Genomic DNA, 17,904 nt, shown 5'->3' on the forward strand with positions numbered 1-17,904 from the left:
GTACCACTTTTTGAAGAGAAGTCGTTGGAGATTTCCAGAAGCGCTCTCCAGATAGGTAGAACCCGGATGCTAGATATTTAACTTTGGATTGTTGTAGTGTACCTACATAGATATTGTAACGAGTATCGACGGAGGACCTCCGTACATAGGGATGAAAAGAAGTTGCGGTGGGGGAATTGAGCCGCCCACATGTCAGCTCGGTTATGCAGAACACAGTGCATCATGTCTGCATGATCCCGAGACTCCTCAAGTGGATCAATAACGTTACCGCCATGTGGGCTCTCCCTATCGCAAGTTACCCATGGATGGATGAAGGAGCGGTCAGGATACAGTCAGCAATCTTGAAGTAAACCAACACAACTCCGACCGCTCCGGAGAGATCAACTGTCCGCGGTGACAGCGTGTACCAGCACATCGTAGAGAGGGCGGCCGACCAGTGTCCGTCATCAACACCTCATGAAGGTTCCGGGAGGCAAGCTGGAGAAATCTCTCTTATCAGTCTGAAAGCGCATCATCCAATGAAAGTCCCGAGATGACAACTCGGCTGCTAGCGCTGTTTGAGCCTACGCTAACCATACTGAGTTTAAACAATTTCCCCGCCTGGCTACTGCCACCTCACCACCTGGCAGCCGTGGCCACGAGGTCGCCACGCGCAGGGGCTGAGAGGTCGAGCCATTGGATCGTCAGCTCCCGCTCTCGCAAAAGATCCCACAGCAGACGACTGCCGACATCAGCGTCCTACCGCTCCCTCGCTCTTGGTCCAGGGGCCCATCTGATGCACCCAATTGGCGATGCCTGTCAGCGCAGCAGCCAGAAATTCAGCGGTGCCACACTTTGCTGCCATGTGGCATAAATTGCAATCCGAGATTCGGTCAGACACAGGGCAAAACGGGATTTTGCAGGAATGTGACTGGTGACTGAAACATGTTGCGCGCGGATTAATTGGAGGAGCATGGCATTGGGGTGGAGGACACCGACACCATGGCGGATGCAGCCACAAATCATTCAGGGCGTGATCTGCGCTCATTGAAATCTTTCGAGGCGTTCAATTGGCGATTTCATCGGTCGAGGCAATCCTCCACACACACAGAAGTTTCTTTGTTCTGCTGGAAAGCGAAAAGAAAGAGGGATAATTTTAAGAAGATTACCATTGTAAACCGCAGTATGGATACTCTGGCTGCTAGACTGCCAGATGTCTGCGTGGCACAAAGTCTTTCCCACGTGTGGTTAATACACTGTAAGGTTACAGTATGTGTGTGAGCTACAAGACCTGCAGCTTATCGTGGAGTCTGTTCTTGCTGGCTGTCCATCCCTGGAAAGTTCAACCCGCCAAAGTTCGGGTGCACTCCTCAAGCACTCTCCACCACCTCACGGACCAACTCCGCTCTCGTTTCCATCACATAAAACCGACTTTTGTTGCGCAACCCCCCTGGTGTTTTCGTGTCACCCCGCGCCTGATCCAAAAGCAGTCCATAACGCGGCTGGCAAGATTCGCAGATTGCTGCGACCGAACCTTGGCTCCTCGTCTGAAATTGTTTCCGCGGTCCGCTCCCTTTCTCGGCGTCTCTTGTTCGTACGTACTCCGTACTGTGACCCCTCAATCCTGGACCATCTGCCGTGTATAGAGTACTTCCTCCAACTATCGCTCTTCGCTTGTCCTACCGACGCCTGTGCAGGCCTATTCGCGACAAATCCCAACCATACTCTGCGCCGGCTGTATCATTAACGAACGCATTGAATCCATTCTAGACTCATACCCGTCGACCACCAGAGTGGACGCCGAGAAAGCGTGTCTCGCTTCACCCGGCCCGTCCCGTCTCTCTCAAGGCCGACTGCCGATCACGCCTGGTTTCGTCCCCTTCGCGGGCCACACGAAATCGTCCCGAGTGCCCAGTAGGCAGCGAATCTTGCATGGTGTATGGAGCCTTGATTGGTGTCCGCTTAAGAAGAAAAAGGGGGATAAATCATCCAGCCGCCTCAGCTCGGTGGGAGGAAGAACAGCGAGTAACTGGAGGCCATGGGCAACAGCCAGGGCAAACCCGTCGAATTCGACGGCGAAGGTAAGCTGGCTTTGTTGTTTTCTCCCCCTCCAGCCGGCTCGCTAACATAGGCGTCGTCCCTACCCAGTGAACCTGAACCATTTTCGACTCCTGCGAGTCGTCGGTCGAGGTGCCTTTGGCAAAGTCCGGATCGTCGAGAGGAAAGACACAGGCTTGTCATTCGCTCTCAAATACATCCGCAAAGATGAAGGTGGGACATTGCTCGAATCATACAAGATTGAGGCCCTGGAGACAGAGACTGACTCGGTCTTTACAGTTGTACGTTCGGAAAGCGTTCGCAACATCATACGCGAAAGGCGGATGCTCGAGCACGTGAACCACCCATTCATCTGCAACCTGCGGTACAGTTTTCAGGACATCGAATACATGTACGCGGGCAAACTCTAAACACCCGACGGGACTGGAACTTGGCTAACTTCGCCAGGTACTTGGTTGTCGACCTGATGAGCGGCGGAGATCTGCGATTCCACATCTCGAGGAAAACATTCACCGAGGAGGCCGTCAGATTTTGGATAGCGGAGCTGGGGTGCGCTTTGAGGTACATTCACGGGCAGGGAATCATCCACCGCGATGTGAAGCCGGATAACGTTCTTCTCGACGCCGATGGGCATGTGCATTTGACGGACTTCGTAGGTGTTTTCCCCCCTGGCACCAATGCGAGTCTCCTAACCTTCTACAGAACGTTGCGTCGGATGTTGTACCAGGCAAAGTCTTGACAAGCAAATCGGGGACGCTGGCCTACCTAGCGCCGGAAGTCTACGCAGGGCAGGGCTATGATGTTCGTGCGGACTGGTGGTCACTAGGTGTGCTGTTCTATGAGTGCATCTACAACAAGGTATGAACCGCAGTACCCCTGCTGGCTTTACAGTGGGCCCCAGACTACCCACCAACCGCGCGCATAGCGCTGACACAAGCAACAGAGACCATTCGAGGGTAGTTCTGAATCATCCCTCAGCACGGTCATCCAAGCCGCGAGACCCAAGTTCCCCGTCACGAACCCTCCGGTTTCCTTACCATGCATGTATGCCATCAAGGATGCGTTGGAGGGGGATCCGAACAAGCGCCTGGGCTCGACCTGGGAGAGCTTCACCCAGCATGAGTTTTTCTCGTGTATCGACTTCGTGGCCCTCGAGCGCAAGGAAATCGAACCTGTCTTTGTGCCGTCCTCGGAGAAGACCAACTTCGACGCCACATACGATTTGGAGGAGCTGTTGCTGGAAGAGGCACCGCTGGAGGCGCGTGCGCGGAGACAGAAGCCTCGCGAGAGGCTCAAGGATGACGCTACAGATAAAGAGATTCGTGAGGATGAGCTCTACCGCATGATCGAGACCGACTTCCGCCCGTTCGACTACACCGTTGCCGCCTACAAGAAGTGCGCTATATCTCCCCCCTCCTGCTCCTCAATTCCCAATTATGGGCTAACCATACTCTAGAATCACACAACAACAGCAGGAAGCATTGGCGACCAGGCAAGAGGCCAACACAGAAGGCAACAGCCCCAATCCGGAGAACCTGCAGCCGCAGGCCCTGACAACTGACGAAGCCACGCCGTCCCCGACCAACGGCGCCTCCCCCCAACACCACTCCCATGACCCAGTCAAACAACAACAACAACAACACCGCCTAGCAACCAACCACCAACGACGCAACCCGCCCGGACGCCCGCCCCCGCTTCCCCCCTACCCGCATCCGTACACCCCGAGCTCGTCGATGAATACCACCCGCTCCGGCCGCGCCGGCACGCCAGGCATGATCGTCGAGAGCCCGACGGGTGGCGTGCAAGTCACTCTCGACGGCGGCAGCAGCTGGAGCGATCTCGCCCGGCAAGACGCGACGCTGCCTGCCGACGCGGCCGGCGCGAACAATGACTTGGGCGGGAAACCTGAGGGGTCCGGGGGTGGCGTGTTTGGGTTCTTGAGGGGCAAGAAGGGGCGGGGGAACAGTCCCAAGCCGAGGGAACGGGGTGTGTTGGGCAAGGAAGGGGCCAGGGTCATTTTGGGGTGATTTTGTGTGTTTATCCCTTCCGTTCTCGTTTCAAAACTTTCCATTCGTCTTTCTGGGTGTAGATCTGTATGGGTTGGGAAAGTGCATATATGTGGCTTGTGTTTGCTTTTACGTGGGCGTGTGATACATATTTCATTTGATACAAGACATATACGGTGGGCGACGGGAGGAATGGGTGCACAGCATACACATGGCGGGTGGATCGGTCGTGGAATGAGTTGGATGAGTGGTGAGTACCCATCTGACGCTGTGGCTGGGGGTGGACTTAGAGGGAAGGTCGGACTTCGAAAGTTTTTCTTGCTCTTTCCTTCTGTCCACAGACTCGGTCTCAAGGGCAGGGAGTTCTACCAGTTTCAGTTCTGATCCTCGGCACGGAATCGCGGCGGTCGATCGAGCTTGGGCGAGGGATTGTTGTGGTTTCTCCCCTCCTTAATTTGGGTTGAAGGGATGGAAGGGGAGCATGCATTTTCGGCATCATCGTTTCAGCAAAAGCGAGGGCCGGCGGAGGGGGGCAAAGTCAGGCAGAGCATATAAAGCCTACTTATTACTCCGTGTCTAACTAGTATATGAAAGCATATCTAAAGTAATTACGTCGGGAGTTGAGCTAGTCCGGTATTTCAAGAACCCAGCGTAGGAAAAAAGGATTCTCCCAACTTGATCTCTGTCGTCCCTTGTCTCCTACCCTGAAGTCTCTGCGAAGCGGCTTCAATTTTGAGCTAATATGCCACTTGACCGGTGACTGGCACACTTGCGAGAACGTAACCAATCTTTAGATACATCCATCACTCAGTTCCTACAAAGAACATCTCGACATGTGCATGAACTCTATCCCGACGCCGATTCGTGGCAGTATCAACTCAAACTCAGTGATGCGTGTGAGCTTCCATGCTCGCAAACGTAGTTCAACTAGTGTGAAAGTCACCTGCTGCGTGGATAAGGACATATCCTGAAACCGTGGCATACCATCAGGAACCAGCCATTAGAGTGAAGAGTTAACCGGATCGATCACCGTATCCAATCTGTTACATGTAACCCAAGCCATCGGCCGTCGCCTATCAACCGGAAACTCTCCGACCCGAAGCCAGAATCACAGCATATCGGTGCCAATGAAACGTAAAAAGGAAAAGCGAAAGAGTAGTTATAATGTATGTGTTGTGATCCTTTCAAATGGTATATCCCACGTACTCCATGCAATTCATCTCCTTCCAAGAAACCCTTCCGTGATCAGCACGCCGGTGCCGCGTCACACTTGTTCCGAGGTTGTGTGTGTTCGAACCTGCGCAGTTCTAGGCGCCGTGTCGATGCGTTTTGCTCTCAAATAAACCGCCGGTGTGCCACCGAAAGAGACCAGGGACCCGTGGCCGCGAGCCACCTCTCACGGACTGCCCCATCCGTTGTTGTACAATGTAGGAGACTGTACCAGGAACACGCCTGGACAGCTTCAAGCCTTTGACTTTGTCGACGACTGCATCTGTTTGGCAGCCGCATCAACGGCAGCCGTCGTTTCCTCGTCCTTGCACAGATACTTCTTGACAGCGTCCTGGAAGTCCTCCTGGCTGATGACCGGGCCGGTGCCATCACACTTGGCCTTCTTCTGAAGGTCTGCGCAAAGCCCGTCTAGGTCAAAATCACCCGACTGAGCCTTGGGACACTTTTGTATTTTTTCCCTGCGGGTTTGTTAGCAAGGTTGCGGAGTGATTGAGTCAATCGCGGTCGAACATACCAAACCTGATTGCATTTCAGCAACTGGATGGGCTCGTCATCATTCTTGGCAGCATCAATCTGAGCAATGAGATCCTTCTTGGGCGCTGGTGGACTCGTGATCGGCAGGTTGAATGGTGTGACGAAGTCTACATCCAACGCGTCATTGAAAAAGCTGTCATCGAAACCGTTCGATAAAATGTTCTCTTGCGGGTCGCGGTAGTCCCCGAACAGTTGCGGGTCGAACTGGAAATCACTCTGGGGAAGCCATTGGCTGAAGCCATCCAGGCCTGCACTAGCGAAAGTGCCAAAGTCTGACACATGTTAGCGGATATCTCTATAAAGCTGCAGAGTACCAGGTTTTCGTCGAGGCTGCTCACCTTGAGCTTGGTTGTTGAGGCTCGGATGTTCCTCCCCAATCGTAGCGAGGGTATCCACCGGCTTGAAGCCCAAAGGTGACTGAGTATACGGTTCCGGCGAAGTTCCGCATGAAGAGCTCGGGCCGCCCATGTGGGAGTTCGAGGAGGCAGAGGGCGAGCTGTGTGTGGTGGCGCCGCCCATGTTGTAGTGGGAATCCATGCTAACTGATGAGCCGTTGGCGGCATGGCCGTTGGTGAGTGGCGGCGTGAAGAGCCCAGAAGAGAGAGCAGCAAGGTCCAGCTTGGTCTGAGAATCCAAGGCGATCTGACTGTAAGAGCTGGAATTACCCGGGCTGATACCGTCTTGTGAACTCTCACTCGGGCTGCGATGATCAATGCTGCTCTTCGTCGATGCCCGCGACGATGTCGTTGACAACTTCTTTGTGTTGCTGATAGGCGGCCCCGGGAGACTACCAAACTTGGGGAACTCGAACTGGAAGTTGACGTCGTTTAGGTTGTTCAGGAAAGAGCTGCCGAAGGTGGGCGCGGCTGGCCCCTGATGAACAGGCCGACCACTCGAGAGCAACGACAATCGCTTCTTGTACTCGTTCAGCTCGACCGTCATTTTCTCAACCTTGGTACGGAGTGCTTCTTTCTCGCTGTTCGCGGCCTGGGACAATTTCTCCAGCTCCTGGACTTTATTCTCCAGATCTTTCAGGTGCTTCTCCTTGCGTTCTCTGAACGCTCGCTGGGCGGCCCTGTTCTGAGCTTTCCGTTTCTGGCGGCCTTGTCAGCAACTATTTTGGATCAGCGCCGGCGAAGCCACTGCCAGCGACACTTACCGAGCTAGGTTCCGTCGTAAGAGGCTTCCTGCCTGGCTTCTTGGCCACCTTTTCTTCGCTCTCCCGCCTTTTGGCGCCAGAGCTCTCCCCGTCGTCGGGGTGACTTCTCTTTTCTGGCGACTCTGAATCGGGAGAAGTGGACTTAGGCGCCCTTTGAGCGCCGGGCAGATCGCCAATCATTTTGGGTTGGTTGGCGTCGTCGAAGGGGAAGTCAAAGCTCGAATCGGGTCCAGCGTAATCATAGTCATAGTCAAGATCGGGGCTGCTGTTGAAGGTCGACAGACCATCTGTTCGCTGGACGGGCGACCCATTGTACGTGAGTGGCGACATGTTGAAGCCGGCGTTGGATGGGCTATTGTTCGGGCGATTGGAGTTGAGGGCGGCAAACAACAGACTCTGTTGCTGCGGAGTTAAGACGAGTCCCTGGAGTGGGTTCTGAGACGACGTCATCTTGACCGAGTCGTTCTGCGCCGTCCTTGAATTGAAGAGGGCAGAGGATGGGGGTGGGTGTTTCTGGAGAAGTCGTCTCGCAGGACGAGATGCAATGGCCGACGGCCCAAGAGGTGTCGTGTCGTCAAAGGGCGCGGGGGGCTGGCCAGGGCGAAGGTGGTAGAGAGTTAAGTCCGAACCCCGAATTTGGTATTACGCGGGGTACCGAACGTTGGACAAAGAGCACAAACGACCCCGAACCGAAAACGTCAGAGAAAGTGCTTCTCAAAGGGGGGGAACCGAAAGGCTGCGCAAGTGGAAAATTGACCCGCAAAGATCGGGGCAGGGAGGGAGCACAATGTCTCGAATTGGCACACAGAGTTAGGAGACACAGGAGTCAGGACCAAGCTCCGACATTGAAGGAACAAATGCGACCTCGGTGGGAGTCAGAAAAGTCGCGGCCTTTCTGGCAATCTGCTGCCTGGATTTGATGGCTGCAGGAATTTGTCAGCGGCCATGGAACGCTTGGGAAAATCTGACTGGTTCCTGTCTGTGCGCTGTGGATGCGACGGATCCGGAAAAGCGGACCGTCCTTGTAGCTTAATTGCTAGAGACTTCAACACGTGAAGGGAATCCGTTTGAGGCGCCTTATCGAGATCGACCGTTGGTGCTTTAAACCAGGGCCAGAAATCGAGAAGGCCAATTCAAGCCGATTGAGCGCACGGGATTCAGAGGATCCCTGGGTGGCAATTTCGTGATGATGTTACCTCTCTCCTGAGATCATCTCTCGTCTTCATTTTATTGTCACACGCTGAGCCAGGCTCTCGACATCTGCTTCGTCCTGCTGCATTTCGCGGTGTCTCGACCCGCTCAACGCATCAGACAAAAAGTACTGTATCATTTTTTGTGAAAGAGCTCCCAGTGCCATGGGGCTTGAGAATGTGAGGAATTGAAGCTGCAAGTTGAACGTGAAAGGATATCTGTTGAAAACATTGCCAAGACCCGAGCCGGCTAATCATGGCCCGTGCTTTGTTCGCCTGGAGCGGCGGGGCGAAGCTTGGCTGCTGCAACTCCGCAACCAACATCAAGCCATCATCAGCCTTGTCAACCTAATTCGGACCTTGGACACTGCCAATTCATGTGACAGCATAGGCACCGAAACGCGCCTTCAGTGTCTCTAAGTCAGAAAATTGCAAACATTTTGAACGGGCCGTAATCAACCCACGTCGGCCATGATGGACATTGCGTACGACCACATTCAAGAGTCGACGTTTCCAGAGGAGCACAGCGACTCGCAGTCGGGGAACAAGAAGCCGGCTCCGCAGGCCAGCTTAAACGAGGATCTGCAGGATGCTTACCGCGCCTTCTCCTCTAGCCCATGGGGGGCGCGCATCGGTGGCTTCTTTGGGAGTGTTGTGAAGCAGGTGTGTGATTCCCATCCCGGATAGCATGGTTGCCGCCGCCCTGACCATGCCTGCCAGGGCGGAACCGTCTACCATGAGGCCCAAAAGGAGCTTTCAGCCGTGGGTCAGGATGCGACGCGCGGCCTCACCGACCTGGGGCAGACAATTATCAAACACACGCGGAATCTGTCTCTCAACACAGCTGCTCTTTCAGCAGCATCATCGTCAGCGTCAAGAGAACCAGGCGACAATGCCGAGATGACGCCCACAGCAGCCAAGGACATGTCCTTGGAGGACACGCTCAAAGATTCCGAGACGGTGCTTTCTCGGCTGCGCGGGGAGGCCGCCAAGCGGCTGAAGGATCTCCAGAAGGCCGAGGACGCAGCAGACGAGGCGCTGCTCCGGTTCGGGTCCAACCTGCGGGACTTCTTCAAAGACGCCATCAAGATCGCGCCGCCAACCGGCGACGAGGCAAACAGCCAGGGCAACACCGTACTCTTCGAGAGCAAGGACGCGCACGGCAAGAGGGTAATTCACACGTCGCGGTTCGATGCGCAGCTGCATGTCATTCACACGTCACCCGAGAGCTTCGCCAAGGATGGCACGGGCGCCGAGTTCGAGGCTTGGACTAAGACATTTGATATTGACAAGAAGACGGCGGATATCAGCAGCGACCTCGAAAAGTATCCCGAGCTGAGGGTGACGATGGAGAAGCTTGTGCCGGACCAGGTGGCCTACACTGATTTCTGGAAGAGATACTACTTTCTCAGGCACGGCATCGAAACTGCCGAGGCGCGGAGGAGGGATTTGCTCAAGGGTATGCGAGAGGACGACGAAATTGATTTCGGATGAATCTACGCTAATTCTCTATTGCAGCCGCTTCAGCGGAGGAGGAAGTCGGATGGGATGAGGATTCCGAGGAGGAGGACGAAGATGAAGAGTCGGGTGAGGAGTCGGATGACGAGGCTGAGAACAGCAAAGCGACCACAGCACCCAAGAGGCCCGGGTCAACGGAGTCCTCTACCACCATTCAACCGCCCGCAGCCAGCAAAGGCCTTCTGAAGCCGGCCGAACCCCGGAAATCCAACGACGAGAAGTCGCAGGCCGATAGTGACGCGAGCTACGACGTCGTCGGCACCACATCTGGCGTCCCCAGTCAAGCGCCCAGCCAAGCGCCCAACAGTCCGAAAGAGGCGCGGAACGCTGATGATGATGATGATGACGACGAAGACGATGATAGCAGCGACGAGGAGGATTGGGAGTGAACTCGTGTGTTGTGGGCGTTTGAAGGCCAGGTTGGATTATGGCTGGGGTATGGCTTTGACCCGGGGTTGCCGGAGTTTGGATCGGCTCATTTTGTTTGTCGTATAACCGCTCATGGGGACCTGTGATTCCCGCGCCGTACATCGCTCCAATGAGAGCCCAAATATCTTGACCAACCTCACTCTCTACCTCTTTTTTCTCGTAACCTTAGTAAACCCATCCTCGTCCACCTCAGGCTCCTGCCTCTCCTTCCTCGCAAGCGCGGGCGCATCGCCCATCTCGACATCATTGTCACCGTCACCGTCCGCTTCCTGCTCATCATCATCATCATCATCCGTATCCCAATCCGTCTCGTCGTCCTGGTCCTCGGCCTTCTTCATTACGACCTTGCTCCCCTTGCGGGCCTCCCACCTCCTCCGCAGCGCCTCCACTCCGTCAAACTTGCCCCGCAGGCACTCTCCGCGAATCCGCACCACCTGCTCGGCCACCTCAAACGCCGAGTCATCGTCGACGTTGACCTCGAATTCGTCGAGCATCACCTGGAGGAGGACGGTCTCAACGTCTTCTTGGTCTGGCTCTTCCGCGTTGCCTGCCATGATGATTACTTGGGGTTGCTGGGTGGGTTGTTGCTGTTGTTGTTGCTGCTGTGTTATCCGCTGCTGCAGCTGCGCAGGCGTGAGTCTCGAGACGTCCGGGAAGAGATCGACGATGGCGCCCGCGAACCAGTCGCGCTTGTCGGACGAGTCTGGGCCGCCCCAGTTGTTCTGCACGGCCACGGTTAGGGCTTCCCAGAGGTGCAGGGAGAGTGCGACGCCCTGTTCGAAGTTCGATTGGCAGGTTGCTGGTGAACTGTTAGCAGGGAACATGGGTGGTTGTGAGAGGAGGGTCTATAGCCTACCCGGACTTGGGGTTGTGCTGCTGGCCATGGTTTGGTTCGAATGTGCGGTGTTATACTATGGCATGCACGGTGAAGTAGCTGTTTCTGGGTAGATGTGAGGGGAAAGGAGGTTAACTTTAGGGGCGTGGTGGGGTCCGGTTGTTGAATTGGATCGAGATTTTTTTTTTGGTGTTGTTCGAGCAACGGGTAGCATCTCAGGGTTGGGGTTGAGAAGCCGAGACTGCAAGATGATGACACTTATTAGGCTCTCACTTGGTGACGAAGATAAACTGATACTCGGCATCAAAGTCTGGCATCTGCATTTTCGGCCACTAGAGATGACGGGCACAATCCAAGCATGAGGCCATGATCACTTCGGCTTGATTGATCCTCCGAATGCGGTAACTGAACTCTCCGTCTTGGCTTCCCTAATGTCGCATTCGTCTTCGATGCTACTGCCTGTCTCGGATTTTGGGGTTAACACGTGAAGAAAGCCGGTGTTCAAAGCAGCCCTCGCCAGCTATTTAACACTCAACATCAACATATCAATTCATCTCAGGCATTGATATTCCAAGCTACACTACGACACCGGACTCACCCACTCACCTCACCACCTGAAGTCAAACCGCGAACGCCTTCACAACCATCACCATGGCCTCAACCCTCCTTATCGGCAGCACCGGCCTGGTCGGCTCCTACATCCTCTCGACGCTGCTGGCCGACAGCTCCGTCACCGCCGTGCACACGGTCTCGCGGCGGGCGCCCAAGTCAGCCGGCCCGACACTGCACGCCACGGTCGAGGCCGACACGACGCAGTGGGCCGCCAAGCTCGCCAGCATCAAGCCCACGCCCTCAACCGTCTACTCATCGCTCGGCACCACCCGCGCCCAGGCCGGCGGCATCGCCAACCAGTGGAAGATCGACCACGACCTGAACGTGGAGCTGGCGCAGACGGCCAAAGCCGCCGGCGTGCGCCACTTTGTCTTCGTCTCGAGCGCTGGGACCAGGGGATTGCTGAGCAGCTCGGTGCCGTACAGCAAGATGAAGCGGGGCGTGGAGGATACGATTCAGCGGCTTGGGTTTGAGACGGCCATCATCCTGCGGCCGGGGCTGATCGTGGGCGAGCGGGAGGTGCCGCACCAGGGCGCGGGCGTCATGATTGGGGCGTGGAAGGGGCTGGGGAAGATACTTGGACAGGGAATTCAGGATTTGTTTGGGCAAGAAGCTGAGGTTATCGCGCGGGCCGCGGTGCACGCAGCGAAGATTGCTGAGGAGGGGAAGGCGCCGTCCAAGCATTGGGTGCTGGAGCAGAGCGATATTGTAAGGCTTGGGCGGACGGAGTGGAAGAGCTAATCGTGTTTGAACGGGCAGGATGGTGGGACGGGCAGGCACTTGTAAGACGGACTCGGAGCTGGATTGATGAGGGCTCTTGGAAGTCAATGCTGTGTGACTGACAGACTGGTCTCGAGGATACGAAACCTGGAATATCTGTATGTTATAAAGACGATGTGCTGCGTGCAGTTGCACCGAGTCAGTATTACCTAGTTAAAATTAGTTGTACGTGTAATACCGGACATTTCGACCTGCCGGGCTATTCCGAAGGCCGAGTCCATCCTTCACAGATAATATAAATGAGGCTCAGTTTGCGGACTTTTTGATCCCGTCTGTACGTGCCCGAGTGTAAGCTTAAATCGCTTCCTCTATCTTATCTTTGGACCCTGAAAAGCCACCACCCCACCAGGGAATACCCCGCCGTCGAATTCACTTCGTCCGTTCCATTTCATTCCGAGCCCGCCTCGGCCGGTGTCAGCCCTCTACTTCAAACCAGCTCAACCCATCCTCCCTTCCTCCTAACCTACCCACGACTTTGATCCTCTTCCAAGCCAGACCACAAACCAAACTGTCTAAGAAACTAAGGATCAAAGCCACAATGGCGGCCCCAGCCCCCAACCGCCCCCTCGTAGTCGGCGACCCGTCCGGCCCGTTTCCCCCTTACCCCCTCCGCATGTCGGGCCAAGTGATAAGCGGATTCGGGCGCGGCTCCAAAGAACTCGGCATCCCAACGGCCAACCTGCCCGTAGACGACGCCCTCACCCCCTGGATCTCGTCGGTCCCCTCGGGCGTTTACTTCGGTTGGGCATCCCTCAACCTGCCGCCATCCCACCCAGATTCCACACCCACACCCACCACACCCACCACAACTGAAACCGAAATTCCGGACTGGAGCAGTAGCAGCCGAACGCGCGGCGCAAACGGCTTCACCGTCTATCCCATGGTCATGTCGATTGGGTACAACCCCTTCTATAAGAACACGGTGCGCTCGGCCGAGGTGCACGTGCTGCACGATTTCGGCGCCGACTTCTACGGCGCCGAGATGCGGCTGCTCATCACGGGCTTCATACGCGAAGAAAAAGACTACAGCGGGCTGGAGGCGCTGATCGCCGACATCAAGTTCGACTGCGAGGTTGCGAAACGGAGTCTGGCGAGGGAAGGGTGGGCGCCTCGCGGGGTTGACGTCGAGATTGATCTGCCAGGTGAGGCTGGGGAGGATCGCGGGGTGGAGAAGGTCGTTATGAGGGGCGAGCTGGACTGTGCGTGGTTGATACGGCCTAGTCAGCTGCCGAAGGAGAAAGGGGATGAGGAAGGGAAATAGGCGGTGATGGATAGGGAGCGATCGGGTGGGATGAAGGAGTTGGTGTTGGATGAGGGTACCTGGATGTAGAGCGTGTTAAAGGAGTTAAGCGTCAAACAATTCATGAGAAAGGGATTATGGTTAGAGATCGAACAATTCATGTTCTGACTGCCAACCCAGTGGCAACCCCAGAGTCCCAAATAGTCATATACCAAGGTATCCGAATCCAAACCGTACCTGACAACACCGTCAATGCCCCGTTTTCCGCTTCCTTTTATTTCCCGTCCCAAATGTCTGCACATACTCCCGTCAAACGGCCAATTGGTTGTGGTTGCGGTAATAACATGGTAGGAACTGCAAGATTTGTCAGTCCATCTTCTTGAATCCCTCACCACGATGGCCAGCAACGAAATGACATCGTGCTCACATTAATGATAAACAGCATGGGCATATCAAACATATCGCGCTTGATGGTCCACGTGTAGCTGCACTCGAGCTTGCCGTCGCGCTCCAGCTTCGAGATGCCATGCTCGCCGTCAATCTTGGCCACACGGTTGCTCAGGATACTGTTTCGAGGATCCCTCTGCGGCGTCTGATCGGGCGCGAGGCCCTCGCCTCCGCTATCCTCTTTATCTGGTACCCGGTACTTGAGAAGCCGGCACTTTCGCGTCTTGTGGCCGCGGCTGTCGTTGAAGGCGAGCTGGGAATAGTCCTCGTAGAACTCAACAACGCTGTCGTGGTCCATCAGCTCGGCGAGGAACACCGGCTGCGGGCTGTCTGACGACCCCACGGCGTCCATGTTTAGCGTCTTGAGACGTGGGGTGGTAAGACCGACTCGCCCCTTGGTGCTGGAGCTAGCCGAGGCAGAGCCGCCGAGGTTGACGTTGCAGTTCGGCTGCTTGCCGAGGAGTACGTCCTTCGTCCATCCGGTGAGGGCTGTGAACTCCTTGTTGACGCTTGCCACTTCTCCAGTCCGTCTGCACGCGAGGGTGGGGCTGGAACATTGATGCATGAATTCTTCGTATTCAAAGAGCGACCGCTGGAAGTATTTTTCCATGAAGACCAGATCCTGCCTCGTGAGGTTCCTCGTGGAGGCAAGCAGCGACGGCCGAATGCTGGCCAGTGACTTCGCAATGCGCGACGTATGTGCTGGCGCAAACCTGCTTTGGATGAGATTGAAGAGTTTGTGAAAACTCGCAACGTAGCCGAACGGCTCTTTGACCGTATCGTAGATGTGAGAGGGGTCCCGCTGTCGTTTCCCCAGGATCGACTGCGTCCCTAGTTTTGCCAACGCATTCGACTGCCTAGTGGTTGGACGTTGCTGGTTTGTCGGCTTACTCCCGGGCGTTGACGAGAACGTAGCCATGGTAGGAGAGCCATCGAAGCCAAGAGTGGTCGGTTGCGGACTGTTATTGTCAGTACTAGGGCTCTGGACGCTGTTGGAGCCTGCCGCAATCGCGTAGGCGTGCGGTAGACCATGCTGCAGGTTGCCCTGTGAATACAGTGCATTGGAATTCGCGTCGAGGCCGAGGAAGCTGTCCAGAATGTTGCCCTCGTACACCTTTTCATACTGGTTGACCCCATTCCCGAACACGCCGGGCCCAAAGTTGAGGCTCCCGCTCGCGGACCGCGGTATTGCGGTGTCCTGCGGCGGCGTCTCGGCAGCCCCTGAAGACATGTGCCCGAGCATGCCGAATTCCAAGGCGCCATACTGACTGCCAAAGTTGAGCCCCTCCAAGTTGAAGTTGAAAATGTTGGGGTCACTCGGATCGAACGGTAGAGCCCCAAAGTTTGCCATGGGACTCGACACTTGGGGCACCGTCATGCCGCTTATTTGCGGAGTGCCTGAGGTCTGAAAAGATGGCGATACGGGTGATTGCTGGCTTCCAAAAGGAAGACTCTCGGCTAGGGTCCCCATCGGAGGTTGGGCAGCAGAGAAGAGGGGATGGAACTGGGCGGGCGCCGACTGTGAAAAGAAGGTTCCGGGGGTAGAGGATGCCTCCGAGGTCGAGACACTCGGATTTCGATGGCCATTCTGCCGCGGTGAGGTATTGGGGTTGTAGTTTGGGCCCAGGACTGGTCGTAGTGCCTCTGGCGGAGCGTCGTGAAGATACTTGGCCTTCTTCCTGACTCCATCCTGGCAGCTATCCATCAAGCCCCGTTTGATACACCGCTGGCATGGCCTCTCGTCCCCTAAGCAGCAATCAGCTCACGAACCATTTGCAGTCGTCGCCAGTCCTCAGCCCAAGGCGAAGATAGCAAGCAAGGTTGAGCAGGGCATATAGCCCGGTGACAGGGGAAGCTGATAGGAGACGACAATCGGGATGACGAGGCTTACCGCACGTCAGGTGAGCCCTTTGGCAGGCAAAGCAAGCCCGCCTGGCCTTTTTCCTCCGAGGCCGCAGGGGGTCTTTCGGGTCATACTTCTTCTTAACCTCACCGCCCGTGTCGGCGGCGCCTTCCGAGGCAAGAAGACCCTGTTCAGCCATTTTCTCGTCCTCGTCTTTGACGAGATGATCCGTCTCGTCGTACTCGTTCTCACTCTCAGACATGGCACCCGAAGCCTCTGGCCCGGAATGCCCGCTGTCTTCCGGCATGGCGCCCTGGCTTATATACGGCCCGAGGAGTACGGGCAGCGAGGCAATGCAGAAAGGGCCCCAGGCCCAACCAGGCCAACTTCGGCTCCGGGGTGTGACCTCAAAGGAGGCAGCAGGGATGGGCGTCTGAGGTGGCCTGCAGCAATATCACAGCGGTGGCACCAGCACAGCAATTGATTGGCGCTGCACGCCGCACTCGTTGTCAGAGTAGGGCACCGAGTAGCTGAGAAGCCAGCGGAAGCAGGTATCCCAGAATGGTTGCGCCAAGTGAGTGGACGGCGGAACCCCGCGAGACCTCTGAATCAGGCGTTGTGAGCGGCGATAAAACAGGCGCCGAGCAGCTCTGCGAGACGGGTGGAAGATCAACCGCCACTCAGTGGCTTTTTTGGGCGGTTTGGTCTTCAATGTAGCCTCCCGCTATATCCCAGTGTTGATCGTCGGCCCAGGCAAATGGTATTGCTTGTGCCAGCTGACCAACAAGGTCCGATACACAGCGACAAGTGGCCGTCTCGTATTTTCAGCGGCTCTCCTGGCGGAGCTGCCAATTGGCTCGGGGAAATAGGTCGACGATTCCTTGTGCGACCAGCGCCACCGTCCGGGCGGAACTCGCGGAGCCTGGGCCGTGGAGCGACACAGGGCGTGCGGTTCTGTAGAGGGTCTCTCGAGTCACGCGGCAGCGGGTCGAGCACAGGTGCGGTCCGGGGAAAAGTCTCGATAGCTAGCAAGTGCGCGTCGTACAGGAGTGGCAGGAAGGCATTTAAACATGCAACTAGCCGTCCACTTTATGGTCGACCATGCCCTTGGCGCGTCGTCGGTAGGGCAGGACAGAGCTGGAATGGCCTGGCGTTCAAGAGGCAACGAGCAGACCGGAGGCCGATTGGTTCGGATGCGGGACTTCGAAACGGGTGGCTTTTTTTTGCTGTGCGTCGGCGTCCTCCAGCGATTTGCGGTATCGTAATGTTTATGACTAACGTGCCAGCACGCCGTCTCTCGCTTCCTGTCCTTTGCCTCCTCTCCCTCTCCCAGGACCGTCCCTCTTTGCTCGTTCGTGTTTGTCCTGCTTGTCGCAGTCTCCGCGGTTTGCGTTGGTCGTGCGGCCAATGTCGGTGCGGGCAGCCAGATGATCCAATACGGGGTCAGCTAAACTTCGAGTTGCCCGCAATCAGCTAGGAGCAACGGCAGCGGAGGCGGCGTTGTTGTGTATGCAAGGTACATACAAGTCGGGGAGGCAAGGCGAGTCGAGGTGGGGTGAAAATTAGCGGGCTCCAGTTGTTCGGGTCCAAATGCCGCTATCGACCCGCTACTCTCTGCATGGCCGTTACGGAGAGAAGGAGTGCTGTCGATTTGGTGAGCTGTCGTGGTGGGCGGTTTTTACTCTTTCCTGATCCATTCTGGAGTGGTGGAATAATTGGATTTGCGCTTGTTAGAGTCAGTGCTGAGTCTGTGGTTGCTCAGCCGCGGTGGGCATGCTTGAGCCGAGCTAAACCTCGTTCCTTCTTCCCGGATGGGCAAGGTACAAATATAAATGCAAGTACCAATGTACCTTGGCAGGTGCGGGGTCGCAGACTTGCCCCCAGTCAGCACAGAACAGTGGTGGATTTCAAGTTCCCCAATCACACAGGAGGTTGTTCGGGGCCTGTCGACAGCCCAAGTTCGCCCTCGGTTGTTCTTCAATTTACTGCATTGGCGATGATATCACAAAATTTCTCAAACTGCCAGGAACTGTTCTGCCATTGG

The 17,904-nt window shown here is 56.0% G+C and overlaps 8 protein-coding genes across 8 annotated transcripts; 5 read left to right on the forward strand and 3 right to left on the reverse strand.

Moving 5' to 3' along the window:
- Positions 1–1,872: 1,872 nt before the first annotated feature.
- N657DRAFT_23275 (kinase-like protein) lies at positions 1,873–4,150 on the forward strand. The gene is made up of 7 exons (XM_062786330.1): positions 1,873–2,060; positions 2,128–2,250; positions 2,317–2,428; positions 2,485–2,689; positions 2,740–2,895; positions 2,981–3,432; positions 3,494–4,150. Exons 1-7 carry the CDS (start codon positions 2,018–2,020, stop codon positions 4,062–4,064), a joined length of 1,662 nt encoding a protein of 553 aa, XP_062652225.1. The 5' UTR covers positions 1,873–2,017; the 3' UTR covers positions 4,065–4,150.
- Positions 4,151–5,505: 1,355 nt separating this feature from the next.
- Positions 5,506–7,901, reverse strand: N657DRAFT_667710 (PAP1-domain-containing protein; the record flags this gene model as incomplete). Its single annotated transcript, XM_062795416.1, has 4 exons — positions 6,967–7,901; positions 6,146–6,902; positions 5,788–6,079; positions 5,506–5,731 (listed from the first exon to the last, which is right to left on the reverse strand). The coding sequence occupies exons 1-4, from the start codon at positions 7,414–7,416 to the stop codon at positions 5,506–5,508; spliced, it is 1,725 nt and encodes a 574-aa protein (XP_062652226.1). The 5' UTR covers positions 7,417–7,901.
- A 650-nt stretch (positions 7,902–8,551) lies between these two features.
- N657DRAFT_607871 (BSD-domain-containing protein) lies at positions 8,552–9,804 on the forward strand. The gene is made up of 2 exons (XM_062790252.1): positions 8,552–8,819; positions 8,877–9,804. Exons 1-2 carry the CDS (start codon positions 8,628–8,630, stop codon positions 9,648–9,650), a joined length of 966 nt encoding a protein of 321 aa, XP_062652227.1. The 5' UTR covers positions 8,552–8,627; the 3' UTR covers positions 9,651–9,804.
- Positions 9,805–10,246: 442 nt separating this feature from the next.
- Positions 10,247–10,987, reverse strand: N657DRAFT_676242 (uncharacterized protein; the record flags this gene model as incomplete). The annotated part of the gene is made up of 2 exons (XM_062795880.1): positions 10,247–10,902; positions 10,960–10,987. The coding sequence occupies 2 exons, from the start codon at positions 10,985–10,987 to the stop codon at positions 10,247–10,249; spliced, it is 684 nt and encodes a 227-aa protein (XP_062652228.1).
- Positions 10,988–11,258: 271 nt separating this feature from the next.
- N657DRAFT_23223 (protein FMP52, mitochondrial) lies at positions 11,259–12,583 on the forward strand. The gene has a single exon (XM_062786325.1). The coding sequence runs from the start codon at positions 11,590–11,592 to the stop codon at positions 12,289–12,291; it is 702 nt and encodes a 233-aa protein (XP_062652229.1). The 5' UTR covers positions 11,259–11,589; the 3' UTR covers positions 12,292–12,583.
- Positions 12,580–13,805, forward strand: N657DRAFT_638934 (riboflavin kinase). Its single transcript, XM_062791682.1, has one exon. The coding sequence runs from the start codon at positions 12,869–12,871 to the stop codon at positions 13,589–13,591; it is 723 nt and encodes a 240-aa protein (XP_062652230.1). The 5' UTR covers positions 12,580–12,868; the 3' UTR covers positions 13,592–13,805.
- Positions 13,776–15,921, reverse strand: N657DRAFT_23225 (uncharacterized protein). Its single transcript, XM_062786326.1, has one exon. The coding sequence runs from the start codon at positions 15,720–15,722 to the stop codon at positions 13,959–13,961; it is 1,764 nt and encodes a 587-aa protein (XP_062652231.1). The 5' UTR covers positions 15,723–15,921; the 3' UTR covers positions 13,776–13,958.
- A 1,167-nt stretch (positions 15,922–17,088) lies between these two features.
- Positions 17,089–17,459, forward strand: N657DRAFT_638935 (uncharacterized protein). Its single transcript, XM_062791683.1, has one exon. It carries the CDS (start codon positions 17,125–17,127, stop codon positions 17,335–17,337), a length of 213 nt encoding a protein of 70 aa, XP_062652232.1. The 5' UTR covers positions 17,089–17,124; the 3' UTR covers positions 17,338–17,459.
- The last annotated feature ends 445 nt before the right edge of the window (positions 17,460–17,904 follow it).

Source organism: Parathielavia appendiculata (assembly GCF_033297405.1).
Source record: "Parathielavia appendiculata strain CBS 731.68 unplaced genomic scaffold N657scaffold_1, whole genome shotgun sequence".
Taxonomy (NCBI): Eukaryota; Fungi; Ascomycota; class Sordariomycetes; order Sordariales; family Chaetomiaceae; genus Parathielavia; species Parathielavia appendiculata.